The following is a 24,320-nucleotide window of genomic DNA, read 5'->3' as shown; positions in this document are numbered from 1 at the left end:
CCCAGCTGACATATGCACAACTTGATTAGATGCTGCCATTTCTAAACACTTTTGACAACATTTGAGGAGGCTGGAAAAATACCAACTAATGAGAAGGCAAACATGAGACAAAATTTGTGTTTTGCATATTCAGGGTGCATCCACACACCTGTTTGATGGTGAAGTCATTAATGAGGTGGTGGTTGTGCTCGTTGAGGCTGCAGTGCAGGGATACGCAGTCAGAATGGATGAGCAGGTCCTGCAGGGTGGCCATGCGCTGCAGGCCCAGTGAGCGCTCCACGCCATCAGGCAGATAGGGGTCATAGAAGATCACGCCAAAACCAAAGGCCTTAGCCCGCAGAGCCACCGCTTGGCCAACACGCCCTGAAAGAAAAATGGTAAGGTTATTAACAGCCCTTGTTGAAACTAAAATAGAAATCAGCCTTTAATTGAAGCATAAATACCTAACAGGTCCTACAGCATACTGTCTGTCTGACCATCAGCTGTCTTGGATTAAACAGATCCCCTAAAAGCACTTCAGCACAATCATTTTTGTTCAATTACGGTAATATAAATACCATCTCTGATTTAAAGAATTGTTAGAAAACCTGCCTATGATGCCCCCATTGCCCCCTAACAAATCTAGACACCCACGTCCGTACTCTTCACTCACCTAGACCGATAATACCCAGCGTCTCTCCCCGGATACGAGCAGCACCGCCAGCTACCTCCCTGATCTGCTCCACACTAGAGGCACGGGTTCCCTCCCTGAGGGCCTGGTGCATCCAGGTGACTCGCCTGTACAGGTTAAGGATCAGACATAGCGAAGTGTCGGCTGTCTCCTCCACCGAGGCTGCTGGCACATTACAGACAGCAATGCCTGGATGACCGGTAGAAAGTAGGAAAGAAATATTAACCACTCTTTGTGTTATTCTGTGCGTTAGCTCATGGCTGACCACGTGTCTCTGAAAATATTTAAAGTTTTTTAAAATTCCACCCACTCACCTAACTCAGCAGCTGCTTTGATGTCAACGTTGTCGAAGCCGGAGCCAATCCTGACAATTACGCGTAGGCCTTTAAACTTTTCCAAGTCATCTCTGGACAGAGTGATGGTGTGGTAGAGCAGGGCAGCCACTGCCTCATTTAGCACCTACAGAAGACAAATGCATCCGAAATAATATAAATATTCATCTCATTAAACTGCACTTAACACTCAACTATTACTACTACTTCAACAAGGGGCAAGGACATTAAAGCCACACAGCTTGGCTAAATATTAATCCTAAATTGCCAGGCTGTGTGGTGGAGACAATTCTGCAGGATAGAGAGAAGGCAGCATTTTTTTGGGTACAGTGCAGATGTTAATTACTTTCATACAACGTCAGAATGAAAAAAAGATTTAAGTGTTTTGCCCTCATGGATTGTGATTACAGTATGGACATGTGTGTGGGTGTGTTGGCTTTACCTTCTCATGAATCTCTTGTGTGGACTGGGCATCGCAGAAGGCCACTGTGGCTACATCTTTGAGGATGGGCATTTCCACAGTGCAGTCGCGCCCATCCAGCAGGGCCACCAGGGGCCGCGGGTGCATTGGCCCGTTCAGGATGGGGGGTCGGATACCTGAGTCCAGCAGGAATAAAATAATGTTGCTTGTTGCATATGAGTAATAAATAAAAGAGGTTAAATATTCAATAACCATTAAAAATCTGGGACAAAAAACGCTTAAAAATAAAAAGGTACCCCAATCACATCAAAGGCAAATGAACACTTAAAAGCTTCCTGTTACACATGTTTTCATCTTAATTTTACTGCAGTGACAACTTGCTGATGCCCCTTGGTGTACACAGCTACCATCTGCTTGCATTTCAGAACCAGCATGGCTAAGCTAGAGATTAGTGACTCAACAGTGTGCATTTCCCATGTCTGGACTACCCGATGTGATGCAAGTCATCATACCCTCAAACAAAATCCCCCTACACACACGGTTAAAATGAACGGGGCTAAGTGCCACACTCCTTAGACAATAATAACTCAGACTTTTATGACTTTCTTTTTCCAACGCATCCACCAACACCTTAAGGGAACTACCAGGATGATGTGTGTGAGTGTGTGCGTTCCTACAGAGTGTTCTATGGTTACAAAAGTGATGTGTAACTAAATCTGTGATGGGGCATGGAGAGCGTCCAGCATCCTGGCCTATTTGGTATTGAACTGCAGCCCTGTTTAGGAATGCATGGAACCAATATACACCGTCCAGCTTTCATCGATTCATCTCTGTTCTTCTCAGGTCCTTAGACTCCTCATAAGGGGAAGGTTAGATTAATGAAGCAGAGCAATTTTGAGAAAGTGTTAAGTCTGGGAACTTGACCTGCCACTGTATGAGAAGAGCGCACACAGAGAGGAGGGGGCTGGGATGGGAGGGGGAGAGGTGATGGAGTGTGGCGGCTGGGGGAGGGGTGGAGAAGACTGTGGGGTCTTGGAGAGGAGGTGGTGGGGGTTCATGAGGGGGTCTGAGTCATGACCTAAATTCTCCTGTCTGGAAGAGTCCCTCTCCTTCCTATTTTTCTGGTACTCCCCTTTCTTCAGACACATACAGATATACACACACCTTGCTGGCAAACATCTGCAAATTTGGCCCATGTGCACTATGGCAATTTACCATTATGCCAACAAAGGAAATGTTGCATGTCAAAACCAAATTAATGACAAATAAATGCCACATCTCTGCCAATACATTGGTGTTAAATTAGGGGAGATTAACACCAATAGTTATATCTGCAAATGCTTTTTACACCGCTCTCTTTCTGTGTTCTTCTCAGCATTTCTTGGCTTGGACTAACCCCACACATGCACCAGTACACACTATCTTGTCCCTGCTGTGTGACAGGTGTGTGTGTGTCCCAGGGTGGGGGGAGTGTGTATAGCTGAAACATTTACTTGGACAGAGGGCAGGAGGTAATGGTGAGACTGCAGAGGAGAGAAGGGAGCTGGTAGCCGAGGGTGGAAAACAAATATTTGTGAACACTTCCTCTGACGTGTGAGCATTTCCTAATGCATGCATGAAACGCACACAGGTAATGAAGAAACATAGCCTGGTACCCTTATAAAAATGTACAATCTACTGCACACCATTTAGCAGTGTGATTCACATTCATTGCAGATGGCTCAAGAATGCTAACAGGCCTATTGCTACATGCTGAAAACACACAAGAGGCCCTTACTATGTAGAAAAACCCAAAGGAATTAATCACAAAGACCCCCTCAGAAAAAGTAGTTCTGGAAATATACAAGTAGGCCTACACACACAGTAATTTGAGTCAAAGGACACTGGCATACCCGAGGCCTACTAAGCACAAGCATGGCCGCACACACAATACAATTCATTCAGTGATTCATTCATTCTCCCTCCCTCTCCCTTTCTTTCCCCTCACTCCCTCCTCCTCTTCTCTCTCCCTCTGGCCACAGTTGGAGGAGTAAGAGGTGAGGGGGGAGGGGCAGCGAAACGATGATAATGCAGCAAGCAGCGGTACTCCACCCAGACGCAGCTAGACACACACACACACACACACACACACGGTTATTCAGTTCCTTCTTAACGGCTGCGACAACACCAATACGAACTGAACATAAAAGGAAAACTGCGCACACATAGCTGCTCCACACCCAAACTTTAGATCTCTCACCCCACAGTTCGCATATTTCAGAAACACATGCCAAAATAGAAAACACATGAGCACCGGGCCTAACCTTGCATTATGAAGTCTGTGAGCCTGTCTTCCTCTCTCACTCTCTCCCTCTCTCGCCTTGCTCTCCCTCTATCGCTCTTTTTTTCCTCCCTCTCTCTCTGTCAGCCTGCTCTTGGCTGGCTGGATCCCAGCTGTCATCCACGCCCAGCCCCTCCCCCACGCCCAGCCTCCAATCACAGGCAGCTTCATTGAGGGCCAGCCAACCAGCACTAACCTCATTAGAATAGCTGAGGCTGAGGCCGAGGGCGGTTTGGGCTGTTGTCGTTTTTTAAAGAGACAGCTGGCCCGTTTCCCTGTAGCTGCGGCCACGACCCTTCACCTTGTCCTCTCCCTCTCACCCGTCTCCAGAGACTCACCCAGACTGTTCCCTCCATTTTAGCACACCATTATGTCTGATCTCCATCGTCTACTCTCCACTCTACAACAGCTCAAAATACTGTCTCTTCTACAAATTTGCACTGTATCATCCATGACTGCATATACTTGTAGCAAGATAGGTTTACTTATTTTCTGTTATCTTATTTTGAAATACAGTGCAAAACTTCCATCTGTACATTTCTTGCATACCAATTTGACAAAAAAAAAAAAAAATTAAATAACAACCTCCTCCACTCTTAAATGCACTGTAATGAAGTAAAAAATACAATCATCATTTAAAATGCTGACATTTTAAACACATTACTACTTTGGGGAAAGAGCACCGCAGACAACTATGTTAACCGATAGCCTTTCATCGCCATAAAGCAAAACAAACTTCATCAATAAAAAGCAACCATTAAATAGCAGAATTATACAAACATAATATGGAACTGTCTGCATCTGGTTTTAAAAAAAAGCACAAACTTTGTTTGATAATTTTTCTAGTTTAAATCTGCAAAATCTGCCCTCCCTATCGCCTGCCTACATAGCTGCAAGGCTGCAGCTAAAAATGTTGTTTCCACATGTGGACACAGCAAAAGGCATATATCTGTTTCAATCAGTTATGAAAGATTAAGGTGGGGTATATGATTCTAATCCAATACACATCTTTTTGTCAAATTCAGCGAATATCTCCTCACGGTCCGCTAGCTGTCCGTTCAGTGTGTGCGCTGAAAAAAACTCCAGTGTTTGTACACAGCCCTAGCTCTGTAAATGCTAAACAGTGGCTCGGACCAGGCTACACAATAATATTCCAGCCGTGATTTGTGTGTCACGTAACGTAAAATGACTTGCCCACAGACATTCAGCTTACTTTCTAGTTTGCCAAGATATGCTGTTGTTGTGATGTTTGCTATAGTAGCAGAAGAGTTGTGAGTATCGCTGTCTGGAGCTGCTGTGCTGGCTCTGGGAAACATCTCGTCCTCTCTGGCTGTTAGCTTCGCAGCAGCAACTGTAGGGACAGTTTGCTAAGCCACCACCTAGCTAATATTAGTTACGTTACTTGCTGTGTCGTTGTTCGCTCTATAATCATGGTATTTGTCACGGTATTGGATTTCTCCAGAATCGCATAACACACCTTTAACTTTCTAAGTATATAGGCACAATAGCTTGGGTATAATACAATGCAAGTTTAATTTTAATACTTTATATTAAAATTACTCCCACATATTTACTTTAACTTTGTCTTTGAGTATTTATGCAATCTCACCCTCACAAATGCGGTCAAGTCTCTGTCGCTTGACCTGTTTGTGTTTGTCCATCAGAGCCATAGACCAAGCAGTCTGAACCTGGGACAGATAAGAACAGATCCAAGTGCTATGGAGCCCCCTTTAATGATGTCCACTTAGTTTCACCTGCACACAAGTAGGAAAAACATTCAGGAAAGAAAAAAAAGTCATTCACTTCTTTATATTACCATATGTAACTACCACAATACCTTCATGTTCTTAAGAACAAGAGATCAAAACTGTAGAAAAAATGGGCTGAACATTGAATTTTGTGAGTTAAAAATTAGCAGTGACCAAATTTTCCCAGCATGAAAATGTAGTCTATTCATGTGTAACTATGAAAACAAGGACATGATGCCAAAGAACTTGGTTGAACAGCAAACACTTCCAATTTCGTAAAAAGACTAAGTTAATCAAATTAAACTCAGAGAAATTGGTTATAGTGTGTAATTTCTTCAGTGACAGACTGTAGAGACACTCACCTGGAGAACAATGTCTGTTGTGCCAGTCTGGTTGACAACTTAGTTTACACTGTAAACAAAGAAACGGTAACGTTACATAGATTTTAGATTATGACAATGGCATACATGTGTGATCACTGCAGGTGGCTTGTTAAGAAGACAATAACTCCATGTTACCAATCCTTGCAGGATTCCATACACAGCAGTCAATAAAATGTAGTTTCATGTGCATCCCCTGTCCACAAGCAAGACAACTTGTGCTCATAACTTGTTCAAGACTGGCTGCTACTCAATCACTTTTGCAATTCACTATTTTTGTTTTCCTGTTTAACTTGGTAGGGTTGTTAATCATGGTTTAACGTTACAACTTTGTGGTCAACTTGACTTTCGCTTGCATAAATAACCACTCTCTCACACACAGTGCACGAAAACAGTTAATGTTAAACACTACCGCTACCATTCAACGTTAGTTGGCAGTACGAGTGGCTACTTTTAACGATAACTTAATGGTGAAAATATCAATGGTTCGGGAGCCCCTCGTTAGCAACCAAGTTACCGTTAACTAGCTAACTAGCTTCTGGTGCTAGCTAAGCCGTTTCTCAGCTATCAAGAATAACCGGGAAGGTGAATGGTGGATGATGTTTATATGTTCCATGCAAATACTTAAGTTATTTAGGTCTTGTTAGTTGACAAATATATCACAATTAGTCTGTTCTTTGTGGGGTAGTATAGCCTGCATTAACTTCTGAATCGCGATCCGAACTAACGCTAACTAAATACATAGCACGGCAGCTAGCTAGTCGATGTTGGCTAGCTAACCCAAACACAAACATTTGAGGACTTTAAGTGGCTAACATTTTAAATACAAATTACTGCTAACTCCCGAACATACATAGCATTTGGTGTTATTTAACTGCCACAAAGTTGTGAAGTGTGTCAATAAAAAACAGTTCCATAGCTACATTTATAAGGCGTTTGCAGCATTGCTAATGTTAGCTAGCCAGAGCCGTTAACTAGCGTGCCGCTGACTGTGTGGGATAGATGAGAGCGGAGGGGGAGCCCATTTCGTCCGATTTGTTATCAGCGAGTGGCGCTACAATGTTAAATATCTGACCCAGAAGCTTAAAAAAATGATAAATTCTACAGGGAAAAGTGAATCGCCCACATGACTGAATTCAAGTAGGACTACTTTGAAACTCAGTGACCGAATCTTGCAAAAATTGTCAGTTATTTACCGCGGATAAACTCTTTGAAGAGTGCAGAGACAGTGTGCGTGCGTCGGTGGTGTTCCCTCTCTCCCGATCGCCATGAAATTAGACAAAAGAGGAAGTGGCTTGTTGGTGGGGGGGTCAGACAGTCTGTGAAAAAGCATCGGTGGACTGGAAGGAGCGCCCTCACCTTCCACGGCGGAGCGGCAATATTAATCTGACAAAGACATTTAAGACTCTTCGCCGTAACAGGCCTGCTTATGTAATTATAAAAACGTTAAAAGTTTTTTTCTGCTGTACTTTAACTTTATCCGCTGTTTAAAGTTTAAAAAGAGCAAACCATTTATCCGTCTTAACGGATACGTTATTGTAAACAGGTTAATTTAAATTTTCCTGGGTTTTTTTGTTCAGCCCCCCCAAACAGAACATGTAGCTATGTATGCATCAATATCCGCTGTTAAGTCATAATGGACTGAACACTGTATTTTTATGTAACATCAGCAGCCACTAGGTGTCACAATAATATCTATTGGCCCCTGATGTGTTCTTGCATTTGACTACAAGCAGGATAATGTTTTTGAATCCAAGACAAAACACTTTTTGGGGGGGCGCAAAAACAAAAACGACAATCATTCTCTATTAAATTTTATTTGTACATAAATTGTGCAACAGGAATATTTCCATCTGAAAACACATGAAAAATCATTTCTGAAAGGCCACCAAATCATCTGCATAACTACTGCCCACCTTTTCACATACACTCAGAATTGGCTCGACGTGTGTACGCACTCAAACCACTGTACAGTACATTACATTGTGCCCTATGGAGTCCAGCTGCAGCATTGATTCAGTTATGCAATTGACTATTATAGTGCATGTGCCACCTGTGCAAAAATATCTGAATCAGCGCAAAGGTAGATTGCAAAAATGTCTGGCTGTGAAGAGAAGACCAGAGCACCAAGAGCTCTGTATTTTAAGCTTAAGGCATGGTCAGTTTACAGTATCATCAGTATTATTGTTGACAAGGTGTGTTAATGTTCAAGCAATTGAGAAAATTCCAAAACAGAATATATGAACAAAAGAGAGCTATCCTTTCTGCTATTACAAGAAAAGCTTCCCTTTGATGATGTAGTTACTCCAAAAGGACAAGCTAAATCAATGACAGAAAAGCAGTAAAAGTAGACAAATCTTTAGGGTCCATAAAGGATTTAACGAACTGTAGCGAAATCCTGGAATGTATCCTGTTAAACCTACAGGAGAGCATTTACATAGAGATCAGTAATCTTGTTACATTATCAATAATGTTTGAGCTATTCAAATAATATTTTGACCTACACATGGCAGCAACATGTCCACCTTTAATAGCTCACATACAGTCATGTCCAATTTCAGAGACCCAAATACAAAGACTACAGCAGTATCTGATGGGGCACTGAGGAATGCTTACCTCTAATCCCATTAACCTATTGGCTTTTAGTGTGTATTCAAATCATTTATGGAGGAAATATTAAGCACATTCTGCTTACTCCAGTATATACTATTCTTTGATATGTAAGGATATCAAGATGCATACCAATGCTCAAAGCAAATTAAGACTATCAATATGAAATATTAGCCAAATTCTGTGTGCATGAAAACTAGCTTATTTACTCATGCACATTCCCCTATGGAGTGTTGAATAGGCAGGCACTCTTGACTTTATTTTTTTAAATGTTCAATAGTGAACTAGCTTAAATGTTACCATCATAACATTGTAATTTGATATTAGCTTCTAATTTCTTGGTTCTTGATTATGCACTCTGGACATATGCCTTAGGAGGGCAGCAGGTTCCCAAGGACTCTGCCAGAAGAGCGCACAAAGCCTACAGGTGTGCTTAACGTGGTTATGAATGCAGTAATCACACTGGGAGCACCAAGGAGTGGTTAGTTCTCTTCTATAAGGTTCAAGTCCAGTTCTGTGCAGTCCCTTTCAAAAACAATCTTTTGTCCTCCATCTATTACAGTCCGTTCTCTTTGATCTTCTTCCTCCTCCTCTTCACTTTCACTTAGTGGCCCAATGCTGGCTCGTCCCAGGAAGTCAGCAGGGGAGAAGGCTGAGCGCTGCTCTGCCTGGGAAGACACTGGAACTATACAGCCACCTGTACCACACACTAGGTTCTCGTGATTACCAATCTACAAAAAAGGACAAAGAAGCGTCATGATCATCATGTTGTGACAATTCTAGCATTTAACATGTGGCAAATCGCCTCACTAAATGGGTCCCAGTTTCATTCTCAGTGCTCATTAATGCAGCAGAGTTATCAGCTTCATACATCTCCAGGATCCACACCCTAAGGTAATAAAATACAGTGCAGTGACAACATCAGGAAGTCTTTATGGATGACAGTGCCTGTTTCTTTGGTAAAGAATAGATTAACTGATAGAGTTAAGGCTTGGCTAGCATGTGTGACTTGACAGACACAAGCAAAGGAGCAACATGAACACCATTACTCTGGAAACTATAGACTCATTTAAATTAAATGATATTTATGTAAATTACATAATCTTGTTAAATATGCAACCGATTACTTGACTATTTGACACAGATTAGAATGTGTAGGCAAGTACCAGTGACCCAACATACTGTAACGTTCTAGCTACCTAGCTTTATTTATACTGTGTGGTTTGTCATGGTGAACTAATTTTAGCACAAAATAAGTGAGGTGTGAACTTAAGAAAAAAAAAAAAGGACAAAATAAGGTCCAAACTGTCAGAAAAAGTCTGCATTTAAGGATTTTGCATGGCAAGCCTTTGTAAGCTTCACATAGCAAGGCAAAGTGGTAAGTTGTTTTACTTTCCTAAGCAGTTGTAACCAGGGAAACCTGTGCCAGGAGTCTCATTATGAATGTGTCAAACTCTGGCTCAGTAGAGTGCATTATAGTCTGTTTCCTGTATAAAAAAGGAGGCCTGTATGAGTGGAGATAGGAAAGCTTAAGACACTTGTGTAATGTCTTTTGTTGCCAATTGGGTAGAAATTGCTTGCACCAAAACACAGCCCAGAACCCAATTCAGACTGCACTGATATAAGTGAGACAGGAACATGGAAACCGATCTGGGGGCCCACTTCTTCACTTATGATCCCAACATAATCACACCTGCATGAAATGAGGAGAGATGATGGCGTGGGAGCCAAGCTTAGCTGTGCCAGAGTTGTGGGGGATCAGGTGCTGCCAGAGGCCTATTACTGCCCTCCAAGATCCAGAGGACAGAAAACATGGGCACAAGTGAACCCAGTCCTGCTGATTGCTTACTGACTCAATTAACTATGTGTATCTTAATAGATCTACCAATATGATGAGATTGACAGAAACTACCCATGTTGACAGCCCATTGGACTTTCTTGCTCACCTGTGTCATCTTGCTGAAGTCAAGGCCTGGCCTGTGGCAGGGCAGAACATCTGGGTCATGGCGCCTCTTCAAGCGAGGTTTGCGCATGTCACAGGGCTGCGAATGGCATCGTGGCAGCGCTGGGTGCCGATCACGCCTAGAGGAGGATGGTGTACTGCAGGCTGAAGTGGGAGATGGAGACAGGGCTGGGTGTTCTATGCCAGAATAGCCATATGTCAGAGCAGAAACAGGGGAGGGCTGGGGGGGCAGGAGCACAGAAGAGGCATCTTGAATGTGCACAGGGGAGAGGGAGAAGCGGCGCTGCAGCACTGAGTGAGAAACCAGCGGGGCTGGTGAAGAGGAGCAGGAGGAAGGAGTAGCAAAGGAGGCCGAATAGGCTCCTTTCAGTTTGTCACAGGGATCCCATGGGAAGCTCCATGGTAGTGGAGAGTCAGAGGACAGTGCTAAGCTAAAGAAGGTAGGGCTAGAAGATGAGTGTAGGGATGAAGAGGTGAAAGAGGAACTGGGACCACAAAGTGGCAAAGAGCTAGCTCCAGAGCCTGAACTAGATAATCCTCCACTTTGGCAGTCACGTTTGACTGGGGTCCAAACCTTGGATGCACTTGGATGCCAGGTGGAGCGGCACCGAGACAGGTCCTCTGGAACAGACAGGGACCGGCAGTGGCGTTTTGGTGGTGGTGGTGGTGGTGAGCTTTGGAAAGCCTCGTCTGTGAGAGAAACCTCTCGTCTCTGGAGGGGTTCTCCAGAGTGGGAATGAGGGCATAGGGATTCTGGTCCACAGGAATCATCCAGAAGGTTGACTTTGGATGATGGGTGTGTGGCTGAGCTGGTCTCTGAAAATGCCAAAAGATGAGACATGAGACATTTCCCTGCTGATAAGTTGAAAAATACTGCAATTAATTCAATGAACTTGCCTTTTGTCGATCTACAAGCACTCCACGAGACAGTGGGACTGGAGCCCACTGCAGGTAATGACTGAAACAGAAATATAACAACTTAAATTCAAAACCCCATAAAAATTAAGGGGGGAAAAAAAAAGGTAAAAAAAAAAACAAAGGAAAAAAAACAAAGGACAAGATTTAGTTTTGTATCTAACTCACCGCATTCACATTGAATGAGAAAGCCTTGTAATAAGGCTCGTCCAAACTCTGCTTACGGAGCTGCTCTGTGATAAGAGTCACCATAATTGTAGCTACAATCCAGGGATAGACATGGAGATGAGAAGATTTAATGAGGGCAGTGGAAGTTGTATTAGTCAGAATCCTGGCGTGGTTTGTGGTGTCTCCTCCACACCTCAACCAGCCAGACTGACCAGTTTTCTCACTATGCCACCATCATCTTTATGCCACCTAGAGGGACAGATAAGGGATTCGTATGAAACAATGTCAATAATTAACTGAAATTGGTCACACACATTGCAGAGAAAGCATTTCATTTAACAGTAACTTATAAATTGCCAGACAGATCCATCAGGCCTTGGATAAGAGTGTAAAATCTGGTATTGGGACTTTCCTCCAACATGTAACTGATTTAGTGTTGAAAAGCCCACAGAAAGGAACAGAATGCCTGAATAAATGTGTTCTAATTACAGACCACATATTACAATAAGAGACCCAGGCTGGTATGTACATGCTGCCTCATTCACATATGAAAGTTAGAAGTTCGTGTTCTCAAAGGCAGAGAGAGCACACATGGACGAGAGACCCAGAACAAAAACACTTCACATTCCATCACGCACAGTGAACATGGTCAGTTCTTATCAGGACTACAAACATGGACTAGTGTAATTTCAAAAGAAAATGCAGAGTATGTCCCAAAAGAAAAACCTTTGGGGCAATACTGATGTATTGCAATCAAAAATCAGTTGGGTCCCATAAACACAAATGGCAAGAGTTGTGAAGGGAATGGAAGGGGGAGGGAGAGTAAGGGGGAAGTGTGTGAAAATGAATGGGGACAGGGGTTGGGAGCATGCCATAGTATCTTTGCAAGTGGGACAATAGAACAGTGACCAGGTCTCAAGGGCTTATATTACCAAGGCAAAGCCAAAATGGTGTGATGAACCCAGTGAACAGGGTTCATTAGACAGCCTGCATGCCCATTTATTTTAAAAACACATTCCACTGATATTTTCTTTGTACAGAAATAGCAGAGTTAGCTTTTAAGATCTAATGGTTACTCAATCCATAAAACATCTTTGAAGATTAACCTGCACTGGCTCATGTAAAGAATCCAAGCAAACCGTCACACATCACAAAATGTACATCTCAAACTGAAACTAAAGCCAATATATAAACTCTAGCCACTACATTAAAATGTAATAGACTTTTAGCCTTTGCACTGCTCTTTAAAAGTGAGGCACAGCCAAAATGTGAAGTAATACTTACAAACCAGACACTAATGTAAAAACTGTATCAACTTCCAATTATGTCTTAATCTAAGATAAGAGGCTTGAAGATATTTAGAGTCCTATCAATTGAAGAGACTTTGCCTCAACACTTGCTGTTGGCAGTCAGATGTGGCCTCCAGGGCCTTCCTTGTGGCAAACATGGTGCTACATTGCTAGCCTAGTTCCACATGCCAGAAGACAAGCTACTTCGGCACAGGCTGAACCTCATGCTATGGCAGCAGACACTGTTAAAAGCTCTGCACGCCACAGAATGACTCCGTTTGCTAAAGCAGAGCAGTGATGTCAAACCCCAGCTGATTTAAATAAATAAATCTTTTGCCCTTTTCAGTCTTGCCTATAAACTTTAATATTAACTTTACTACAAATTATTAATATGACATTCTCTAAAAGACTAGCGAGACACATTGCACAAAACACTATTAGGTTAATTAAGTAGGTCTGGCTTAAGGACGCTTATAGTCTTTACTAAGTTTAAGGCAATGTGGCGCAGCTTCACTTATCTAAAAAATACGACGTTTGTGTTAGCCAATTAAAAACATACCGTTATCTCCGCCGTTAGCTGCAGGACAACTGTTTTGTCATTGACAATGTAGGACTAATTAACATAGGGTTAGATTTACTGTCTAAATCGGATACCGAGTTTAGCTGGTGAGCAAAGTATATAGTAAGCTAGCTCAGCAGCACGATGCAGCATAAAGTTATTAGCCGGATCTGTTAGCTAACCTAGCTGATAGGATAACAAGGATCCTAACTAACGTTACCAGCGTTCATTGCATTCGGTCTGTTTGCTACCGGTTAATGGCTTGTCATTGTACCCGGTTATAGCCATAATTCGTTCGAGTACAATATGAAATGGGGCGTTAATAAATTTACCGGCTGGGCCGATACTTAATGTATATCTAAAATTGTTTTAGCGTTAGCTTGGTTACCTTGTTTGGAAGCTAGCATGCTACCGCTGTCCTGCTGTATTACCTGCAGTCAGTGGTTCCTTAGCAACCGAAGCTGCACACAGTGCACCGAGTAGAGGGCAGTTTAGCTGAGTATTTATAGCCTTTGGACGGTACCAATACAGAGGTATTTTAAATACACTGCCTCAAAAAAATCCCAATTTTAGGAAACCCCGAAATATGTATCTAGCAGATACTTCTCCAATATGGCCATTATTCATGTGTTAGCAACTGAAACTAAATGTTTAGCAACATATGTTACATTTATTTTGGATGTCTCTGTCCTGTTTACAGCCCCACAGTTAGGCCCTTCTAAATAAAGTGACAGCATAAAATCAGAACTAACCCAACAACGTCTCAGCGACAAATAAACATTTTAAACGTAGTCCGTCCCCCCGTCCCCCAATATATATAGAATACTACGATGACTATCTAATTTAGACAGCCTACCTATATCTGCGATTGAAAAAAAAACTATAGCAGAATGCTTAAGATAACACAAGTCTACAATTGACGCATGCGTGGTAGTTGTTAAGACTTGGCAAAACAACTCCATAAACCGTTCTTCTTCTTCTGATGTTTTATGGCGGTTGGCAAACAGCTTTTGGTGCATTACCGTCACAAACCGGTCAAATACTCTTGATAGTTGTTATTGCGTAGCTATTCATTGCCTCAGCAGTCTTTGGTATACGTTGCACAGAAAGAAACCACAGAGAACATGGCAGTAGAAAAGCTCAGGAAAGAAGACACTCTCGCAATGAGGAAGAGACTGATCGGGTACGTAAAAGTGAAACCGAATATTATTGTGTGCTTTTGTAGCTAATAGTCATATTGTGCACAGTGTGCCACTGTGCTGTGCCTGCTTAAAAGTTATTGACACGTATTCATTCCTTCGAATACAGGCAGTCATGTAGACTGTTTTATTCAGACGACCCTGTGAAAATAGTAAGAGCAAGAGGACAATATCTATTCGATGAGAATGGCCAGCGCTATCTGGACTGTATCAGTAACGTTCATCATGGTAAAACATATATCATCCCGTGCATAATTCATATTTATTACTTTTATAAAAACACAGTACGTTACACTCCTGCCTCCTAGTGGCAGAACGTTTTAATGCGTTAGCAACATAACTATGTTTTCTATTGTAGTGGGCCATTGTCACCCCAGCATTACAAAAGCTGCAGCAGCACAAATGGACATCCTGAACACAAATTCACGATTCCTACACGACAACATAGTCCTGTATGCAGACCGCCTGTCTGCCACCCTGCCTGAGAAACTGTGTGTCTTCTACTTCGTTAACTCTGGGTAAGTAATGCGGTTTAATACACCCACAGCCCCACAGAATGGTATTCCTTAAGTACCAATGCAGTGATTTTACATCTGCTCTTCTGACAGTTCAGAGGCCAATGATCTTGCCCTACGCTTGGCACAGCAGTACACCCAACACAAGGACGTCATTGTGCTTGACCAGTAAGTATTCTGTTCCAGTGCAACACATTCACTCTCTGACAATACACCTGCACATCAATTACAGTGAACTCTCCTTTTATACTAGTGCATACCATGGGCATCTAATGTCCCTCATCGACATTAGTCCTTACAAGTTCCGGAAACTGGCAGGACAGAAAGAATGGGTTCATGTGGTGTGTACATTTATACGACCATCATTATACAAACTGCTGACCAACAGCTGGCTCCTGCCTATCTGAAATCACATGTTTCATCCTTCTAGGCACCCTTACCAGACACCTACAGAGGAATATACAGAGAGAATCACCCCAACCCAGGCCAAGCATATGCTGATACAGTAAAAGACCTAATAGAGGAGGTGCACAGGAAAGGGCGTAAGGTACGCTTTACCACAGTTTACCATTACACAGAGACACTCGGAATAATGCTTTAATAAACATGACCAATGCATAACATTTATATTGCTTATTTACTACCCTTTTCCCATAGATCTCTGCCTTCTTTGCTGAATCGTTGCCAAGTGTTGGAGGACAAATCATCTTGCCCCAAGGATACTCCGCTAAAGTTGCAGAGTGAGTAGTGGCAAATTTTTCAGGTTCTGTTTTTGCTCAGCCACATGTACAATAACAGTGACATGGTGCATCTCCTTCATGCTCTCCACAGATATGTGCACTCAGCTGGTGGAGTGTTTGTGGCAGACGAGGTGCAGACAGGCTTTGGACGCGTGGGAAGTCACTTCTGGGGTTTCCAGCTGCAGGGCGAGGGTTTCTGTCCTGACATAGTGACCATGGGCAAACCAATGGGCAATGGGCATCCCCTTGCATGTGTGGCAACCACTGTAGAGATAGCTGCAGCTTTCACAGCCAACGGAGTGGAGTACTTCAATACGGTGACTATACAGTAGCCTCAACCTAATATTAATGAATGCTCCTTCAAGTCGGCATCTATAGCTTTTCCCAGCTGTAGAGACAGTCAGAGTAGCAATCCAGTGATATCTATACTGTTTTGTAATAAGGAATAAGTTGCCCATTTTTATAGTCTGACATAAATCATGACATTCACAGTATAATGTGATATCACAGTAAGTACTATTATTATTACTCAGTTACACGAAGATAGGGTCTTTTAAGGTAAAAAAGCAAAAGGTATGGTTTCCCCAAGTGTCATTCATTATCTTGTCTCATGGTGGTTTCATCGATCACTGACCATTGTTTGTTGACTGTTGTTTGAGCAAGTTGTTCAGCCAATCTTTAATTTACCACTACATTGCTGCATAAAACATACATTATTAACTAGAATTCCTAAAGTAAATTGTTAATAAAAGGTGTAGACACAAATGTCTGCTTATAAACGATCAAGATGAAATAATTTGCTTTCTCAACTTCATGCAGTTTGGAGGGAATCCAGTGTCCTGTGCAATTGGCCTGGCAGTCCTTGATGTGATAGAGAAAGAGGACCTAAGAGGAAACGCCACACGGGTGGGAGCACATCTTAAAGATTTGCTCACAAAGCTACAAACACGACATCAAATAATTGGTGATGTCAGGTAAGGCTGCAGTGACCAGTGTGCTCGTAAAGGCCAATGCTATTCTCACGAGTCCATGGCATTAAATCAGTTTTAAAAATAAATTAAAAAAAATACTATAAAGCATTAATTAATCAGGACAGCTTGACCATCATTAAGTTGTCACCTAATACCACTGTTTCACTGCCAACACCAATTAAAGCTTCTACACCCCCTTGGTACATCCACACAGGTGTTTTCATTTATCTTGGCTGATTAGACCTCTTGTCAGGACAGCGTGAGCATGTACAGTGCTTGATCGACACCTCTCTGACTTGAAACTGTTGTTGTGGAACAACTTATACTATTAGAATTGGCTGCACTCATATTTCATGCTGGATGCTTGGGCTTGAAATAGGCAGAGACATAACGACAAGATGCGCTCAACAGCCAGAAAAACATGTATCTTAATAAATCACATACAGTATGATACAATATCAGTGATGCAGCCACAGAATGTCAGTTGTGCCTGTACACTTCCAGTCCTTATTTGCACTGCAATGTGTAAAAAAACATGATTTTCTTAGAATTGTCTTTATACTCATCGTTTATTGTTCAACTGTAATATGCTTTTGTATGGTTTTTTACGAGCAGGTCAGTTGGTGTGCTAACAAGGTATACCTGGATGATGTTGGTTGAAATTAAGTGAACCTGTGTATTTCATTACATGGAGTTTAGTGACTTCAGCAAACTGCCAGCATAGCTTCTATTTTCAACAGGAAAGATCTAATCAGTCAGTGATTGAAAACACCTGTGTGGACACTAGGGCCTCTGAGAGAAGGTGACACATCACATAGGAGAAACAGCTTGTAACTTATGCAATGACTTTACATTGAAGACAAGCTATTGGGATTAAATGTGGTGATTGTGTTAATATGTAGGTAACTTTTAGGTGTGTACTTATACTTAGACTTGTCACTGCAGCAAAAGCACAGGTGTTACTAATAACATTAACGATGGCGCCCTGCTATGCAAGACTCCCTGTTAGTCATAACATTGATACCCCCCTGGCAGCAGTAGAATTCAGCCTCCTTAATTGTATTACTTACAGCTGTGCTTTTCCTACTATGACATGTGAAAATGCCTATACAAAGCACTTGCTATTTCTTTGCCAAAAAGTCAAACTTTTCATTATAATACCAAGTAAAAATGAAGGATGGAAAAATGACATAAAAACAGTAACTTACTTTGAAGACATACCCAACAGAGGCTTTGCACTACCCTGTTAAAAAGTACATTTAATCAAATCAAGTATTTCTCTTGTCAAAATAATTGTCTGGGCTATATTAATATAGATTAGTCTATTAAGCAACTGTTGTTTTCAGACAATCACTCTTCCCTCAATACTATTCAGTTATGCTGGACCTTGCTGCAAAATTTTATAAGATTATCTGTTCTGTAAATCAAACATTATGTGACTCTCGAGATACGCCCTACGTAAGTATTTTATGTTAAACATTTTATCATTAAGTAGGCAGACCCATCAAGACAGATTTCACATCTCGTAAACCATGGTGTTGGGACATAAATACATCAAACTATCGATATATGTCTATATTGAAAACCATAAATGGCCAGATAGACTATGTCCGTCAAGACCGTTGAAGTGGCTCATGAAGAACTTTTTTTTTTATACAGAGGCACAGGACTGTTTGTGGGTCTTGAGCTGGTGACAGACAGGGAGCAGAAGACTCCTGCCACAGAAAAAGCAGCATGGGTGGTGAAAAGGTACAGGATTAGAGTGCAGTAAAATAATTAATGGTTGTAGTTTTGCCAGAAAGAGAGACATACTTTTGTATGCACCATCTCTGCCACAGGGTTCTCTCTGATTTAACTCACTGTCCCATTTACATTAGGTTGAAAGATGAAAAAATCTGTGTCAGTACAGATGGCCCCTGGGAAAACGTTGTGAAGTTTAAACCTCCTATGTGCTTTACTATGGAAGACACAGAACTGGTGGTACAATGTATAGACCGCATCCTCACAGGTTAGTTACCCAGAAGCCACCTTTAGTCTACAGTTGTTACTACAGGATTGTATGTAGGCATGTATCTTCTTGACACATAACACTTGATGTGGTAAGAGTTTAAACACTGAAAGATGCCTATAGAGATTTAATTTCACTTTTATAATTTAAGTGTAGAGTAACTTAAATTGTCTTGTTCTCACAGACATGGAAGTCAGTGACCTTAAACTGGAAAAGGAAGACATCTAAGGTTTGTTAAACCTGTAGAAAAACTTTTAATTGCATCAGACATTGTCAGATGGACACATTCAGAGTTCAGAGGTAGAGATTTGAATGTCTATACTTGAGCTTTCAGTAGATTAAACAAGTTCATTCACTTAGAACATGTTGCCGCCTTCTACTCAACACTGACCACTGTGGGGACGCAGTCACTTTGTTTTTGAAATGGACTTAGTCTGACTCAATGGTCTATTAGTACATCACATAAAAATCTAGAAAAAATATAAAAGTGGTTGATAGTGCCAGTATTGGAGATGACTGCTTATTTTGTCCAGCACCATACAACCTAAAAGTAAAATATTGTCAATCTGCCCCCCCGCCCTCCACAGGTGTTCAGTACCACTGTAAAGTTATGACTTCACTGATGAAACAGCCAATAGGAGGTACAAGAACGGTGGTGCCAACAGCACGTCATAATGTGGGAGATGACCAATATAGAAGATGCTGCTGCTAATGTGACACTAATCAACTCCCAGATTAACATTTTTAAATCAAGGAATTAATAAAGTTAATTTTTAAAATCATGACTCCTGTCTTCTTTTACCCACAGCAGCAATATATAATTAGTCCCAATTTACAACCCTGATCAGCAACATGTTCTCAATACACAGTATGGTTGGGATAAGCACTTACCAGACCACTATCTTTAATTCCTGGACACATTCTCAAAAAAGTATTGCAGTTTCACTTCTAGTGGGGTGGGTATTAACACTCAGCCAGTTATCCTGCAGGTAGTGAAGCCCTTTCCCCACAGCTTACCAAAGAGGCATCCGTAGTGATGTTAACATTACTCAAGACAAAACAAGCAAGCCATTTAACAGTACAAAACATTTAACATTAACTTTACAAATAATAACAAAAAGATCCATGTGTAATATAAACCAAAAGTTTATTTCTACCAATTTGCCCAAGACACTAGAGGAATGAGTTTCCAGTGAGAGAGGGAGTACCCTCGTACATTAACAGGCTTGCGTTCAGTTGAATAACACTAGTAAAGCCACTTAAAATTGCAAACATGATGGGGGAAGAATCTCCTTAAAAGCCAAAAGAAATGAAGAAAAAAAAAAAAAGATGCTGGTTGTCTTCGTCTACTAGACCATCGACAAACATTCACTTGACACGCTTACAATGAACCCTTTGATTAGTTTAAATCCCTTATTTTGCCTCACCCCACATCTGAAGCCATGCAACTCGCATCCAACACTCAGCACGGGAGAAAATAACTAAAGATCTAGAAACACCAAAAGGAAAAAAAAAAGAAAGCAGAATAGTTTTATTTGTGAGCTTTAAAAGCCCTTGCTCCTGCTCGTCTGTAAATCCAGTAGACATGTAAAAATACAACCATACAATACATTAGATTCAAAAAGGTACCAAAAAGTACAGTAAAAATAACACTTCCATCACTGGAAATGTAAATGGACACAAAACAATATAAAATAAAAAGTGGAAAAGTGACATTTGCTTCCCCAGTTCCTCACTTGATCTGTACAAATGGAGCATGAGTCCAAATTTCTGCCAACTCCAAAGGAAAAGCCAGAGCCCATGTTCGCTGTGGTCAGACCATGGATCTCTTTTTCTTATTTACTTTAGACCTTAAGAGAAAAACACGGTGCTTAACGTTACTGAGAATAAACCAAATATGACATGCAGTTACACAAAGACAGACAGGTGCATGAATGAGTTTTGACAGGTCAGTGAATGGACAGACACACTTTTGGGGGGGAGGGGGGAAGGGGGGGCCACGACTGCTAGCTATTACACCTAGCACCCTGGTGAAAGGTGAAACGGCCCTTATTCCTGTTCTCAACCACCACCAACTCAACCCTTATTGATCAAGTAGTGTTTGTAGAGATGCATCTTAAGATGGCCGACAGGTGGAATGAATCCATCTTTAATGATCACAGACCCCACAACACGGCCTACCCTAACCCCACCACAATGCTTGAATGGATTTAGAGTAGATGGAGATCTTTGGGGTCAAAAAGGCACCAATGGTTACAGCTATGTTCTCATACTACCACGGATGATGCAAAAATGCATACCTGCACTACGTGTGATCAGTATGGCTTGTAGCTACTCTGGTGGCCTCCACGTCTTGGAGTTTTCCCATAGCTTGTATTGCCCTGGTCTGGAGGACAAGAGAAAAAGGGACTGAGTTCTTCTGTACAACAAGGAGGACCAAGAAAATAAAGTTTCTCTCATTCTTTTTCTTTCCCTGGGGGCACTTATCGCTTACTGTAATCGTAGCCACCCCCATAGCCGTAATAACCAGCAGAGTAGTCATAGTTGCCATAGCCGCCATATCCGTAGCCTTGCTGTCCGTAGCCATAGTTCTGGTTGTATCCCTGGTTCCAGTAGTTGTTGTAACCTTGATTCCAGTTCTGGCCCTGGCCTGGAAACAACAGGTGAGGCCTTTGTCACAACTCTCCAGCTCACAGGACCCAGGCAGTTACTCCGCACAAATTTAAGTGTAACATTGGGTGTAGTTTAAATTAAAAGATTTTGCTAGTAGACATACAACAACGGTGCTTACCTCCACGGCCCCTGCCACGTCCTCCATATCCACGGGCACCATACTGCTGCTGCTGGTAGACCTCTTTGGGCTGGGCTATTTTAATTTCACACTGGAACACCACACAAGAGCACATTACATTGCAGTGTGACATGACTTGGGCAAAATTTATGAAAATGGGTACATTATATCCAATTTCACCTGTATGTAGAACGTGTGATATGCTATTACCTTGCTTCCACCGACGGTGTGGTATTTATTCTCCATAACCTTCTTGACGGGAGCCTCTTCTTTATATGTGATAAATACGAATCCCCTCCTCTTTTCTGTCTTTGGATCTTGTGGAAGCTCAATGGTCTCAATCTACCCAAGGGGAAAACAAACTTTTGAAGCAGCCAATATAATACACTTTCAATTCCTTAATGAACTGACAAAATCCACTAAATACCGTACCTCTCCAAAGGTCCCAAAGTACTCCTGAATGACTTCCTTTGAAGTGTCAGGGTTAAGGCCTCCCACGAAGATTTTCTTGACGGGATCCTTCTTCATTGCCATGGCCTTCTTGGGGTCGATCTGTCTGCCATCTAGCTTGTGGTTCGTCTGTTCAAGAACCTATTAAGACAGAGGCAAACATTGGAAATTGCCCATCTTGTAAAACACATTAAGTTCCTTTAGCTCCGACATAATTGCTTCCCCAATTACCTTGTCTACACTGGCTGCATCTTTAAAGAGAATGAAGCCGAAACCTCTTGATCGGCCTGTCTGCTGGTCCATCTTTATGGTGCAGTCTGTCACCTCACCATATTTAGAGAAGTAATCTTTAAGATCCTTCTTGCTTGTGTCCCAGCTGAGACCACCAACAAACATTTTCCTGAGCACAGAAACATGGAAAGGGACATGTTTAGCATTTTAGGCAGTGTTGCTGCTCCAACTTAACATATGGCGGTGGGGGTGGTGTAAATGTACACACTGTTCCAGAAAATCTGTTGACCCAGTGACGTAGCGAGGCAGGCTACAGTTGCTATGCTTTAAAGCAATTTTACAACATTAGTTAAATATATTGAAAATATATACGATATGACCGCAGCAGACGCGTCGTATGCATAGTTTCTCATAAGCCAATACATGCCAGATTTGATCCCTGCCCAAGCGCCCATCCCCCCTCCGCTCTGCATATGGCGCCAACAAAGGCCGGCTGAACAAAGAAACATGGCAAACCACGAGTACTTATAATAAGCGTGGGTTCCACAAAAAAATAATCACATTGTGCCATTTCGAACTTACCCCGCATCCTCCTCTCCTTTGCTGGCGTCGATTTGACCGCCCTCCGTGCCACCGTTTTGCGAATTCCCGTCCGCGTCGGGCCCTTCGCCCTCTCCGCAGTCATTCGCAGCGCTCTCGTCGATTGCCTCTTCGGTGTGTTCGGCTCCGTTAAAATCATCGTCGACTTCGTGGCCGTTTTCTGATGTTTCCATATACTGCTGCTCTGTCTCAGACATTTTGCACTATTATACCTAAGCCCCAAAAAGGAAAAACAATAAGTTATAAAATCACGGTGGTTATATAATCCGTCATGCCGTGCATGCCTCGCCATTTACATGGTATCAATGCATGCATTTCCCACCATTTTGGCCGGCACGATCTCTTTCCATACATTCATACAAGGCCCCATTTGTTGCCGAGTGCCAAAGAGCAACAGAGTGACGTTAACTTACAACACAGTAAGCACCCAAATGCTAACGTACATTTCTGCTAGAGCCAAAGATTAGAAAAAGCGTAACCTTCTGTACCACACTGATAAACCAAGCCTGGGCAACTCAAATTCGCAGTTACGTAATGCAGAGGCCGTGCTAACCGCACTGTAACGTAGGCCTATATTTTCTAGTAATTACTTATCTTTAATCTGCAACTACCAGAAAAATAACGAAAAGACTACAACAGTCAAGGTACTTACGTGACAATACAATGAAAAAAACCAAGACTAATGAAGTACAAAAACCTGCTTACTGGACACACAACCGGAGAGCTCTCTTCAAGATGGATTCTCCCACACGACGACAACTCGTGGTTGGTTTTCTAGAACCGGCAGAAAAAAACTACATTTCTGCGGAGAAGCCATCTGATTGGATGACCACTGCTGCCATTCATGACGCCGACCAATTAGATATGCGTCGCTTTCTTCTCACAGAAGATGTTCACGCCCTTAACTCGCAGGAAAGGAACTCGGTATCTTTTCTGCTTCTATCGAAAAAGATTTGTCCACTGCTCGGTAATTTTGACTACGCCGATCGGCACAGCTAAAACACGACGAATAGGTTGTGTTGGGTAATGTTTCAAAGCGTTACTCTTAGCATTCAACTGACTTGCGCTGCTGTTCAAATATTTAGTCAAACGCAACAGCAGCACAGTCCAGGGTCGTGAAAACTAGCGGACAGTAGGCCATGTGGAAAATGTCCAAAAGGTAGATCTTGGTATCTCTGTATGAACATTAAGGAGGGATAAACGCATAACGAGCTGTCATCAAGTCCTTTATATGTGTATGTGTGTTTATATGTTCATTTATTTCAGTGTAGAAGAAATAAAAAAAGAAATACTGAATATGGATTGGACAAAATAACAGACATCATAAAATAATTAAATCAAATACCTAATCAAGTACAATGGGTTCGCAATAAACACTGTTTTGTTAAGTTTATAGGCTACACAGTTTTTATTGGGACTTTCAGAAAGGTGTTGATCACC

At 42.0% G+C, this 24,320-nt stretch overlaps 4 protein-coding genes across 15 annotated transcripts in view; 1 reads left to right on the top strand and 3 right to left on the bottom strand.

The window, feature by feature from the left end:
• Positions 1–7,505, bottom strand: part of ctbp1 (C-terminal binding protein 1) — a 19,385-nt gene extending 11,880 nt beyond the window's left edge. Inside the window, exons 1-7 of one of the 4 annotated variants that reach the window (XM_044205480.1) lie at positions 7,068–7,505; positions 5,854–5,902; positions 5,353–5,497; positions 1,445–1,599; positions 985–1,129; positions 653–859; positions 149–363 (exon numbers count right to left, since the gene is read on the bottom strand). In XM_044205480.1, coding sequence (XP_044061415.1) covers positions 149–363; positions 653–859; positions 985–1,129; positions 1,445–1,599; positions 5,353–5,413 — 783 coding nt within the window. In that variant the 5' untranslated portion in view covers positions 5,414–5,497; positions 5,854–5,902; positions 7,068–7,505. Of the gene's footprint in view, positions 1–148; positions 364–652; positions 860–984; positions 1,130–1,444; positions 1,600–3,726; positions 3,878–5,352; positions 5,498–5,853; positions 5,903–6,009; positions 6,688–6,794; positions 6,815–7,067 lie in introns of those variants that run through there. The other 3 variants (XM_044205482.1, XM_044205481.1, XM_044205483.1) reach the window with 3 other exon arrangements.
• A 167-nt stretch (positions 7,506–7,672) lies between these two features.
• On the bottom strand, positions 7,673–13,915 carry LOC122880402 (protein FAM53C-like). 4 transcript variants are annotated; one of them, XM_044205490.1, is made up of 5 exons: positions 13,807–13,914; positions 11,528–11,776; positions 11,342–11,402; positions 10,428–11,260; positions 7,673–9,212 (listed from the first exon to the last, which is right to left on the bottom strand). In XM_044205490.1, the coding sequence occupies exons 2-5, from the start codon at positions 11,609–11,611 to the stop codon at positions 8,964–8,966; spliced, it is 1,227 nt and encodes a 408-aa protein (XP_044061425.1). In that variant the 5' UTR covers positions 11,612–11,776; positions 13,807–13,914; the 3' UTR covers positions 7,673–8,963. The 4 variants fall into 4 exon arrangements, with proteins under 4 accessions (XP_044061425.1, XP_044061424.1, XP_044061423.1 ...); XM_044205489.1 differs by having other exon boundaries at positions 13,764–13,911; XM_044205488.1 differs by having other exon boundaries at positions 10,428–11,402; positions 13,807–13,915.
• A 255-nt stretch (positions 13,916–14,170) lies between these two features.
• phykpl (5-phosphohydroxy-L-lysine phospho-lyase) lies at positions 14,171–19,587 on the top strand. 2 transcript variants are annotated; one of them, XM_044205484.1, is made up of 13 exons: positions 14,180–14,558; positions 14,684–14,802; positions 14,933–15,092; positions 15,183–15,257; positions 15,343–15,430; positions 15,520–15,636; positions 15,747–15,829; positions 15,921–16,146; positions 16,649–16,803; positions 18,460–18,549; positions 18,678–18,808; positions 18,993–19,037; positions 19,396–19,587. In XM_044205484.1, the coding sequence occupies exons 1-12, from the start codon at positions 14,500–14,502 to the stop codon at positions 19,034–19,036; spliced, it is 1,347 nt and encodes a 448-aa protein (XP_044061419.1). In that variant the 5' UTR covers positions 14,180–14,499; the 3' UTR covers position 19,037; positions 19,396–19,587. The 2 variants fall into 2 exon arrangements, with proteins under 2 accessions (XP_044061420.1, XP_044061419.1); XM_044205485.1 differs by lacking the exons at positions 18,460–18,549; positions 18,678–18,808 and having other exon boundaries at positions 14,171–14,558.
• Positions 19,588–19,938: 351 nt separating this feature from the next.
• hnrnpaba (heterogeneous nuclear ribonucleoprotein A/Ba) lies at positions 19,939–24,109 on the bottom strand. 5 transcript variants are annotated; one of them, XM_044205491.1, is made up of 9 exons: positions 23,533–24,109; positions 22,863–23,092; positions 22,281–22,449; positions 22,032–22,190; positions 21,810–21,941; positions 21,600–21,690; positions 21,303–21,458; positions 21,109–21,194; positions 19,939–20,658 (listed from the first exon to the last, which is right to left on the bottom strand). In XM_044205491.1, exons 2-8 carry the CDS (start codon positions 23,075–23,077, stop codon positions 21,124–21,126), a joined length of 993 nt encoding a protein of 330 aa, XP_044061426.1. In that variant the 5' UTR covers positions 23,078–23,092; positions 23,533–24,109; the 3' UTR covers positions 19,939–20,658; positions 21,109–21,123. The 5 variants fall into 5 exon arrangements, with proteins under 5 accessions (XP_044061426.1, XP_044061427.1, XP_044061428.1 ...); XM_044205492.1 differs by having other exon boundaries at positions 23,586–24,109; XM_044205493.1 differs by lacking the exon at positions 23,533–24,109 and adding an exon at positions 23,203–23,221.
• Positions 24,110–24,320: the final 211 nt, after the last annotated feature.

Source organism: Siniperca chuatsi, linkage group LG8 (assembly GCF_020085105.1).
Source record: "Siniperca chuatsi isolate FFG_IHB_CAS linkage group LG8, ASM2008510v1, whole genome shotgun sequence".
Classification (NCBI taxonomy): Eukaryota; Metazoa; Chordata; class Actinopteri; order Centrarchiformes; family Sinipercidae; genus Siniperca; species Siniperca chuatsi.
The sequence above is the reverse complement of the archived record's forward strand: the minus strand, read 5'-3'. Positions and strand labels throughout refer to the sequence as shown.

Excerpts from the sequence above, each read along its gene's own strand:
- LOC122880402 (XM_044205488.1), bottom strand. The coding sequence starts at position 11,611 with ATGGTGACTCTTATCACAGAGCAGCTCCGTAAGCAGAGTTTGGACGAG. Across the intron at positions 11,403-11,527 it reads TCTCATTCAATGTGAATGCG|TCATTACCTGCAGTGGGCTC; the intron begins GTGAGTTAGATA and ends TTTCTGTTTCAG. Across the intron at positions 9,213-10,427 it reads ACTTCAGCAAGATGACACAG|ATTGGTAATCACGAGAACCT; the intron begins GTGAGCAAGAAA and ends CCTTTTTTGTAG.
- phykpl (XM_044205484.1), top strand. The coding sequence starts at position 14,500 with ATGGCAGTAGAAAAGCTCAGGAAAGAAGACACTCTCGCAATGAGGAAG. Across the intron at positions 14,559-14,683 it reads ATGAGGAAGAGACTGATCGG|GCAGTCATGTAGACTGTTTT; the intron begins GTACGTAAAAGT and ends CTTCGAATACAG. Across the intron at positions 14,803-14,932 it reads TATCAGTAACGTTCATCATG|TGGGCCATTGTCACCCCAGC; the intron begins GTAAAACATATA and ends TTTCTATTGTAG.
- hnrnpaba (XM_044205491.1), bottom strand. The coding sequence starts at position 23,077 with ATGTCTGAGACAGAGCAGCAGTATATGGAAACATCAGAAAACGGCCAC. Across the intron at positions 21,459-21,599 it reads ACGTGGCAGGGGCCGTGGAG|GCCAGGGCCAGAACTGGAAT; the intron begins GTAAGCACCGTT and ends TGTTGTTTCCAG. Across the intron at positions 21,195-21,302 it reads TGGGGGTGGCTACGATTACA|ACCAGGGCAATACAAGCTAT; the intron begins GTAAGCGATAAG and ends CTTGTCCTCCAG.